This window comes from Stigmatopora nigra, chromosome 13 (genome assembly GCF_051989575.1).
Source record: "Stigmatopora nigra isolate UIUO_SnigA chromosome 13, RoL_Snig_1.1, whole genome shotgun sequence".
In the NCBI taxonomy this organism is placed as follows: Eukaryota; Metazoa; Chordata; class Actinopteri; order Syngnathiformes; family Syngnathidae; genus Stigmatopora; species Stigmatopora nigra.
Genome location: NC_135520.1, coordinates 12,455,120 through 12,465,809, shown reverse-complemented (window position 1 = coordinate 12,465,809; position 10,690 = coordinate 12,455,120). Strand labels below are relative to the sequence as shown.

Sequence of the window (10,690 nt, the reverse complement as noted above, 5' to 3'; positions counted from 1 at the left end):
CATTGAGGTGTTGCTCTTTCTGCTGCGTATTGTTCACAGCTAATCCCATGTGTATGACAGCGTAGGCTTGGCTGAATGGTTCCAAAAAAGAAGTAGCGGAAAGAAGCCAGGCTAACAGAACAAAGAAAGTTGTAAAAACATCAACGGAAAAAGTAGAAAGTACAACATAAAGTAAAAAGGAATGTATAAAGAAATATTAAAATGTAATACACTGTAAACCACAAAAAACAAATGAGTAAACGGCACCATCTTGGAAAAAAATAATAAAAAAATATTCCAGTTATAGACGTATGAATAAATCTATGAATATCTAAATAGAAAACTCATATGAAAAAAAATAAACACTTGAAGTACTGTATAGTGAAAATATTTTCTCTGCACTTGCACTTAAAAAAATGGCTATTGGAGCTTTAGTCCAAATCATAAATGCCCTAGGGTCAGCAGGAGGAGCTTCTGCGAGGGGTTTACAGCGCACAAAGAATATGGTGATGGGGAATTGTGATCGCTGTTTTTTTTTTTTTTTTTTTTATATACAAAATGTGCTTTTGTACATGCGTCGGCCTCACAGTTCTGGGGTCATGGGTGACCTGTGTGGAGCTTGCATGTTCTACCGGGGCTTGCGTGGGTTTTCTCTGGGTACTCTGGTTTCCTCCCACATTCCAAAGGCATGCATGGTAGGCTGATTGAACACTCTAAATTGCCTCCAAGTATGAATATGGGCGTGATTGGTTGTTTCTCTTCGTTGCCTGTGATTGGCTCGCCACCGATACAGGGTGTCTCCCACCTCGTGCCCGAAGGTCAGCTGGGATAGGCTCCAGAACACACCATGATCCTTGTGAGGATAAAGCAGTACAGAAAATGAATGAATGAATGAATGAATGAATGCTTTTGTACAAAGATATGACACTATCAAGCTAATTCACAAATCATTCATCAATCTCGTGGAACCGTTGTGGCAAACTGCATGCCCTTACTTTTGGCCACTTGCACTGTGCATTTCAACGATCTCGTCCAAGGGACTTTACAGATCCGCCTCAAACTTGATTGATCTGTTCATGAGACTTGCGTTATCAAAGTTTTCATAATTGGGTGTGACCTCCATGAGGGCTCAAAGACCAATTATTCTTTGCCAATGTACCAAACTCACTACATTGCCAAACACTTTAGATCAGGGGTAGGGAACCTATTGCTCAAGAGCCACATGAGGCTCTTTCGATGGGTGCATCTGGCTCTTCGCTAATCTGTGAGCTAAAATATGGAATCCGCTGGGAACAGAACTGAGATACTACGTCCAGTGCTGCTTAAATTTTCTTTTTTGCATTAGACTGCAAGAATGCATATTCTCATTGATTAGCAACTGCATAAGAATGTTGTCAAAAGTATTCCCGACCACTGAGTTAGATCTTTGATTTAACTGACTGGTGTTAGGATTGTCTTGGGTTTGTAGGTGGGCGTGCCTAAACAGCTCAGTGTTTTCATTGTGCCTATAATTGAACACATCTGTGTCAAATTTCCAGAGTTTCTCGAGAGTCAAACAAACTGAACAGGCGTGTAGTTATTTCCTTAAACTCCACAACACCAACTAGTGGCAACAAAAAGTCACTCTTTTTAGTTCTTAACGTCTTTCCAGGCAGTGTCTGTTGCCATTTGTTCTAGGTGTTATGAATCACGTCGGAATTTTGCAAGTATGTTCCCGGAGGCTCAAATGGGACGTTGCTTTGGGTTTGGCAGGCGGACCTGGTCTCAGGCATCCTCTTAAATTACGCCTACAAGCCACTGTGCGAACGAGCGATTTTCCGAAATGTTATTTGAGTTAGAAATCAGTCAGAAAGAATTATTCCTCGCCAACTGAAGCACCGGTTGTAGAACTGTTCAATATTCTACTGTCTTTCTTATATAGACAAAAATGTTGTACAACCTTTACAGCACGCATCAATTTTGAAATCACTTTCTTTTTGCAGTGATGCAGATTAACAAACTGATTCAGATGGAGGTCCTGGAAGAGGCGCACCTTCATCTGCTGGCCCTGCGAGGGGAGTTCCAGAGGGAGCATCTGTGTCTAGCCCAGGAAGCCTCCCCTGTGGAGTTGGCCAAGAGGAAAAAGGACCTCACCCTCCTCTACTGCGACCTGCGCCTCAAGATGGCCTCCATCGTCCGCAGCTCGGTCTCCTTGCCCGCCAGGAATGCGGGGCTGCTGGTCCATGTGGCCCGCATCATCCAGGAAGAGGACAAGCAGTCCTGGGAACCTAGTGGACTCCAGGGGAGCTGGATGGATGCTTGGAGGGATGCGGTGGAGGAGGGTGCTAGAGACAAAGTTGAGAACGTACATCTGGAGCCCACTAACCACAGGTAGGTGAACTCCAGACGAGGCCTGTTATAAACCTTTTACTGTGGCTTTTTAAACTAATTATTTTGGGCATGAGTCAACTGATACAGAAATTGTTATTTACTGTTGTATGATTCTGGGCTTCACGATTTGTGTGGATGGGCATCGAGCCAAAAATGAAGGATTGCAAATTTGGACTATAAATATTATGGAATTATATGATTGTTTTCTAGAGCAAAAGCAGATGTTTGAAAATATCCTAATATTTGGCCAACATGGAGGTGCGTAAGCATGCAGCCGCTTAAAGCTCCATCTACCAGTTTCACGTTTTTTTGCATGTTTTTCGCGCATTTTTTTGTCAATGCCGGACTTGAACATAAAATATAACCATATAGACTAATTAAACATCGGTTCCCAGAAGGAAATTATAGTTTTTAGCGAATTCCATCGTACCCACAGCATTCTGAAAAAGATACCGAGATTAGCGGGGCCTCCATGGATTGTTATCGGGTCTGGCCGGTGAAGGAGGGGGCGTTGGGTTAAGAAGCAGAAGCGAGGCTCCAGAGGTGACCTGTTGACTAAGCTCAGAAAACCTTGCAAATGTCAAATCCATCGTAAACAAGATGAACCATTTGAAATTTCAGCTGCGCGTAAATTGCCACGTTCCAGACTGCTGCATGCTAACTACCACCAAGACATGGCTACGCCCACAAATTCCCCACACTACGTTGCAGCTTGCCAGCCGCACACTACTCAGATCGGCCAAGACTAGCAATTTGGAGGGCTATAGTCGGTGGATTTTGCATCTATGTGAATGATTGATGGTGTATCAATAGTACTATCCTGGATAGACACTGTTCCTTCGATCTCGAACTCAAGTAGGTGAAATGCAGACCCTTCTTTCTGCCCACAGAGCCAACCGGCATTATCATTATTGCTCTTTACATAGCCCCGAACGCTACCATAAGAACCACCCTCTTTCAACTAAAGGACACCTTAAACAATCATCAGCGCGCCTACCCAAGTGGCAACCACATCATGGCAGGTGAATTTAATTAGGCAAATCTCAAATCTGTTTTGCCGAAATTTTACCAGCACGTGAAATGTCCACCAAGAGTGGATAAAACTCTGCATCATTGTTATGCGCCATGCAGCGTGGCGCGACCGGGGGAATTGTTACCCATACGCGGTGACGCTGGAGAGATTGAGACCGTTCTGTTCTCATTGTTGGCTTGGTTTAATAACTCAACAAAACTTACAAAACAACAAGGGCTTGAATCGACCAAAAGCAACTGAAACGAAACATGTAGTAATCTACCATGAAGCACCATAGGCTACGTCTCGGCGTAGCATGTAGGAAGTGACGTCAATATGATGCAAAGTCGATCCGACAACGACTAACACTAACCGCAGCCCTTAAACAACTCGGGGAAAGTTAACCAAGTAATTGAACACAGCTGAAATAAAAATGACGTCAAGCCAGGAGGGGAAAACGAGCCACTCCTGACAAATCATGTTTACTCTAACATCAAGTGTGCATACAATGCTATATCACTCCCACACTTTGGACAGTCAGACCACCTCTAATTGTTCATGGCCCCATCACACCCCCCTCTTAGCCGACAAGAAAAGCCCTAAAGACGAACCATTATTACCTGGTGTGACGATGGCCTTCCCCGACTCTAATACATCTCATACCAACCTCTGAAACCACCCACTCACCGTGGAGCGAGTGAGTGTGAGATGTGTGCTTTGTGCTGTCAACCTCAGGAAGGCCACAGGACTGGATGGAATACCACGGTAACACGGGCTGACCAACGAGCACCAGTCTTCGCTGACATTTTCAACCTGTCACTAAAAGAAGCCACCATCCCAACCTGCCTAAAATCGACCACCACCATCCTATTGCCCAAAAAGTCAACCCCAAACAACCTGGACCACTTCCGCCCAGCTGGATCACCACCTCTCATCCACCCACACGCTCAACGCCGACTCACCCCAAGGCTATATGTTGAGTCCACTATTTTATTAGCTCTAAATACGCGACTGCAGACCCACGCTCCCTGAGAACATCATTGTAAAATTTGGGGATGATCACAGAGCGGAACAAGATGGCCTACAGAGATGAGGACCGTAGACTCAGCTAGTGGTGCGGTTTCAATAACTTGGGTTCGAACATTTCTAAAACCAGGGACTCATCCTGGACTTCCGACAGAACATGGCTCGTCCTGCCCCCAAGTATATCAATGCTGAATGAGTGGAAAGAGTGTAGTCTTTCAAAATTCCATGGAGCCCATATCTCTGGTGACCTCTCTTGGGCAGCAAACATCACAGCACTTGTCAAGAAGGCGCAGCAGAGGCCACATTTCCTAAAAGTACTCAGGAAGGAGCAACTCAACACTGACTTGCATGACCTTCTACCGGTCGGTCATTGTGAACGTACTGACCTATGCTGTGTCAGTGTGGTTCTCAAGCCGTACAGAAGTAGACAGGAAAAGAATTCAGAGGTTGATCACCACAGCTCAAAAGATCATCAGATACATCCCCTGTCCCCCATCTACCACTCCTGGTTCCTAGGAGGGGCAAAGAGCATCATTGTTTCACTTTCATACTGATTCCGGAGCGCCGTCATTGGCGAATTGGCAGGCAGTCAGGCTGTTTTGTAAATGTATGTATGTAGTATTTACTCGCATATAAGCCACTTTTTTAGGATTATGACTGAATCGAAGGTACAGCTTATATGCGCATAAAAACATGACATGTAAAAAACTCCAAATTGATGGCGCTGTGACACGATGAAGTCACGACAAAAGGACGCCTTTGCGTCGGCGCGTGACGTCATAACGAACGCGAATTCGGCCAACACTTTTATTTATCTATGAATAGAGAAAAGATAAACAGATAAAATGCTAAACAAAATGTAAATTCAAGAAAAAAATGTATCTATTTGCATAAAACGTGGAAAAACTCGTTCCCGTCACTGCACAGCCATCTTGCCTAGGTCCTGGCCAGCCATCTTACGTAGGGCGCTGCCGTCTATTTTTGTTGTATTTCTTGTTCGAAAGTGACAACTATTGGAGTAACATGAACCACCCGAATAATTGAGATATTTTGACATTAGAAGCAATATGGCAGCCACACCTTAAATTTCTGGTAAGATAATTGTAATTACTGTAATTAGAAAGCATCAGCTTCCCATCAAGATAGACTTATTTATTTTTTTCAAATTGAATAATTTGATATTTTGCATTTACAAAAACAGGCATATTAACTTCCTTTATGATATTGACCCTAATAATTTGCTTTTGATTCACACAGTATCTCATAAATTCCACGTGCGATGATTTTTCTTAAGATTTTACCTTCAAATAACACATTTGTACTCCCTATTAAAACCATGAATATGGAGGTGGGAATTGTGAATCAGGGTGCGGCTTATACGCGCGCGTGGCTTCTATGAGAGTAAATACGGTATCACTGTACAGCATTTTTAAAAGTAATTTCTTTATTTCTCTTTTCAGGGAACTGACATTTGAAATCATTGGTTTATTGATTAATGCGGAAATAAAACCTTTATTTTGCCCTGACAAAATGCAAAACCTTGCTACCTTCAGTAATGCCTCATGGCTAGCAGTCCACCTGGGCCTTCTGGGCACGACAGTGGTGGAGGATCTGGAGAAGGTAAAGGTAGAGCTTCGGCGCTGCTACCCACCCAGCTTCCAGGTCTTCCCCACGTACGTGCGGAGCTACCACGCTGCTGTCTGCCGCCACTTGTGCATGCTGGAGGCCCGTGCCACGAGCCTCCGTGACCTCTATGCCCTGCTGGATTGGATCTTGCACCGCTACAACAGGTCAGGCCCTAGTTATTCCATTCACGTATCAACTGTTCATGCTGTATTTCATTATATATGTGTTTTATTTCCATTATTATACCGGCCGTTACTACTGACAGCGAGAGGATCATGGGAAGTCCAGCTTTCCAGGCCGAAATGAGTGACATTGATGCCGTACTACACATGGACGGAGACTTTCTGCTTAGGTTGCGGCAGAAGTTTTGTAACACTGCTAAGGTCAGTTCAAGTACTTTTTAACTCATTGGATGCTATTGACAGCAATGAATGTCTAATTTATTTGACCCCTAAGTGTTCTTAGTACTGTTATTTTCAGACTGACACTACTTTTCTTCGCCCCACGGTCATGTTTGTATATAGATGTTTGCAGATTACAGTAATCGCTCAAATATTGCGGATACTGTAGACCAGACATGGCTGCGTTAATAAAAAAAACATGAAGTAGAATCACCCTTTTTATTACTACCATACTTTACACGTTTTTGGGCCTATACAAAAATACAAGTACAATTATCGAGAAGTGGATTTATTAAATATTACAGCTATATGCATATGAAAGGACTATAATGTATTAATATCTAAATATAATCCATAAATAAAAAATGTAAATACTCTACTCACAGGGAAAATAGTTCCTCTCCGCTTTATTTAAATAATAAAGAAATACATTTTAAAGGATGTTATTGGGAGTTTTAGTGCAAGTCCTCTTCGTCAGATTAGAGAGGCTTTGGATCATCGATGGAACAGAAGGAGCCTCTTCCTGCGAGAGGTTTACGGCGCACAAGGAACATGGCGACTGCCGTTTCTTTACTTGCACAAATATACTTTTGTAGAAGGACATGACACTGTCAAGACAATTGCCAAATTCCATGGCTCTGACCAGGTTGTCATCAATCTCCTTGAATTAATGTTGCAAACTGTGTGCCATATTGAAGATCTTCTGCAGATGCCTAAAAGGAAGACCACGTTCATTCTGTCGATTACCTAGTCAGAGAGAAGTTTAATCACATTTGGAGTTATCCCACCATAGGTCGGAGCTAGCTTTTCTCAGACTGGTTGATTTCTCAGGGTTCAATAATATGGTAAAATTTCAAAACCGTGGGTCCAGGTGTCCAACCGATACTGGCAATCCATCATCATCCATCATCCAACATGTTAGTGCTCCTTTGACCTGAGTCAATGCCTATATGTCGCCTGAGCGCTAGCAGACACACTCAAAGTATCTCTGGACATCAGTTGATATGAGCAGGTCGACTCAAACCTAGTAGTGACACTAAAATTTTCTTGGTCCGCAGGATTAAGAACCAATTTCAAATTACTCGTAGTAGCAGAAAGGACAATCTATATGATATAACTCCACTGCATGCCTACCTTTAGCAGTAATTTTTTCAACAAAAAAAATCCAGTATGCCTGCTCCTCCCTTTGAATCTGTTATTGTATAATTATCCATAACAATAATAATTTATCCCTCTACTAGGTCGTAGTTCGAGTTATATCCTTTGACCTCAGGGGTCTGGTAGATGTTGGCAATCCCATTCTCAGTGACCTCCAAACCATAAGCCTGTATCGTAAATTTGTGTCACATGATTTGAAATGAATAAATGAAATTACTAAAACCCCTCATGCCCCGGTCCAGGACCCACACTGGTGTCTGGGTCTGTCCAACATTTTTTTTCCCAATAATAATCATCTGTCCTAAGGCATCAGTTCCTGAAGCATAAATTCCCAATGTGAATACTGTATAATGAGGAAACTTATGTTACCACTCCATTAACGGAGGATTGTGAATGTCCTGCAGGGTTAATGACTCAGGGTGCCTAACTCCCTCTCCTAGTGAATACACACTCTTTATCTCTAACGTTATCTTATTCTGCCTTGAACTATTACAAGCCTCAGTCGGGTCCTACAATCCTTGGGTCGAATGTATGATTACCTCACCCCAGCTTTAACACCAATCTGCCCGATGGGTACCATCTGCCTCCGATTTCACATTGTGTGTTGGTACCCATGACCTCCAAGAACCCTTAGTACACAGAGCTAATCACTTTAAACAAATCAACTTGATATACCGTACTATCCCCCTGAGTGTAGTCCAACTCCAGGGTTTTTACTAGCTTTTTGCTCTGCTTTTCCCTTGTCCCAAAAGTCTTCGGGATCAATTTGATCCCCCTGCCAAAGTTTCTTTGGCCTCTCATCTCTTCCTGTAAGTGATACCAGAAGAATCGCCAGACTTTTGAAGATAACCCCTTTTTCAACTTGTAGCATACGTACGTGACTCGGAAATGACAATACAACAGGCGTCATGCGGTATTATGCCCAGACACAGCAAAAAGACATACGCAGCTGTTAATGAGCGGTTGAAAAAGCGCAAGACTATGAAAACCCGGATCAATTTGCAAACAAAGTACATTACCTACAAGCCATTTCATCTAATTTGTAAGTTTTACTGTTTTAATAAAAACTCCCATCTGTGAATTCCTTTTGCACATAATTTGTAAGTTTGTATTTGTAAGTTTTGTACAGAATTTGTAAGTTTGCATTTGTAATTTTTGTACATAATTTGTAAGTTTGTATTTGTAATTTTTGTACAGAATTTGTAAGTTTGTATTTGTAATTTTTGTACAGAATTTGTAAGTTTTACTGCTAGAATTTGTTAGTTTTACTGATTTAATAAAAACACCATCTGTGAATTTGCTTTGTCTTCTTTTTAATAAAATAATTGTACTTATTCCATTTTATTTTAATGTCAAAGTTCTGGGCTAAAATTATATTAAGACTTTTATTTGTTTGATAAAAATGTCCATCTAAAGTATTTCAACATTGCAAGTTCTCCCAGAGAGAATGAAGGCTCATTGGACGCCTATCACTGTCAATGGCAGTCAATGGCAGTAGCCGATGAGTTAAATGAGTGCTCTTATTGATAATTTTTATATTTCAACATTGCTGCATTGCAAGTTCTCCCAGAGAGAATGAAGGTTCAGTGGACGCCTATCGCCATCAATGGCAGCAGCTGATGTGTTAAATGAGTGCTCTTATTGATAGGCAGCAGCCAATGTGTTAAATGAGTGCTCTTATTGATATTTTAATGTTTTGATATTAGATATTAAACTTACTCTCTCTCATGATTATAATTTTGAAAGCAGGTTTCAACAGTGAACTCTCATAATTTGACAGCGAGCGAACCCATTTTACCAAACGTCCGTTCTACCAAACGTCCGTTCTACCAAACGTCTGTTCTACCAAACGTCCGTTCTACCAAACGTCCGTTCTACCAAACGTCCGTTCTACCAAACGTCCGTTCTACCAAACGTCCGTTCTACCAAACGTCCGTTCTACCAAACGTCCGTTCTACCAAACGTCCGTTCTACCAAACGTCCGTTCTACCAAACGTCCGTTCTACCAAACGTCCGTTCTACCAAACGTCCGTTCTACCAAACGTCCGTTCTACCAAACGTCCGTTCTACCAAACGTCCGTTCTACAAAACGTCCATTCGACCAAACGCCGGGGCACCAAACGCCCAGGGACCAAACGTCCGGGGACCAAACATCCGGGGACAAAGCATCCGGTCACGGTGGTGGTAGACCTAGCCACTTCCTAATTAATGAATTGGCTTTTCCATCCATCTTGCTCACAGTGGATGAGCTCATTTTCAAGGGCCACATTACCCTTCTGTAGAGTATGAACTGGTAGCACCAGACCTTGAACTTTCCTGGGAGTTGGCTTTGGTCAATTTTCTCAAATTGTCTCATGATGATCCTCTCCATCTGTTTATCAGGCAGCTCTGTGGGATGCTGCTTCCCTAAGTTTTTAAAATCAAATCAAAAGTCTTTATTTTCATACACAGCTGCGTATAACGAAATTAGTGGTGCCCCTCCACAAATTGTGTTTTCCTAGTAAAAACAACAAAACACAAATAAGTAATATGAAAATATAAACAGTCACACCTTGGCAAGGTAAATTCTAAAATATGGCACAATCAAATATTGCACATTGTTATTACACACCCCAAAGTTATTGACCAGAAGGGATTGTGTGTCATGTTAACGCAACTTCAGAGTACTGAATACTGTGGGGGAAAAAAAACTGTCCATACGTCTATTTGTCCATGATTTGTGAGACCTGTAGCGTCTGCCAGAGGGCAGTAGCTGGAACAGTTTGTGACCATGGTGGTATGGGTCCCTAAGAATGTTCCCGGCTCTGTTGAGGTAGCGAGGGCTTGCAATGTCATCCAGTTAGGGTAGAGAACAGCCGATGATCTTCTGGGCGGTGCTGATCACTCTCTGCATGGCTTTTCTGTCGGCTGTCGTGCTTCCAGCTGTAATGCAGTATGCCAGGATTTTCTCCACAGTGGCCCTATAGGTGGCCTTGATGTATTCGTAGTCCCCTGTACGTGGTCACCTTTTCCCATCCGCAAGCACACTTTCGGAGGATCTTATTAACTGGAGTTCTGATGTGCTCATTTTCCTTTTCCGTTGCCATAGTCGATTCCATGTGGTCTGTTAGTCAGCTAC

At 42.5% G+C, this 10,690-nt stretch overlaps 1 protein-coding gene across 3 annotated transcripts in view; it reads left to right on the top strand.

The window, feature by feature from the left end:
• LOC144206551 (exocyst complex component 3-like protein 4) overlaps positions 1–10,690 on the top strand; it is a 40,011-nt gene that overhangs the window by 5,116 nt on the left and 24,205 nt on the right. For 2 of the 3 annotated variants that reach the window (XM_077731578.1, XM_077731580.1), the window contains exons 5-7: positions 1,962–2,349; positions 5,848–6,177; positions 6,279–6,396. In XM_077731578.1, the coding sequence (XP_077587704.1) occupies positions 1,962–2,349; positions 5,848–6,177; positions 6,279–6,396 (836 nt within the window). The remainder of the gene's footprint in view (positions 1–1,961; positions 2,350–5,847; positions 6,178–6,278; positions 6,397–10,690) is intronic. The other variant, XM_077731579.1, reaches the window with a different exon arrangement.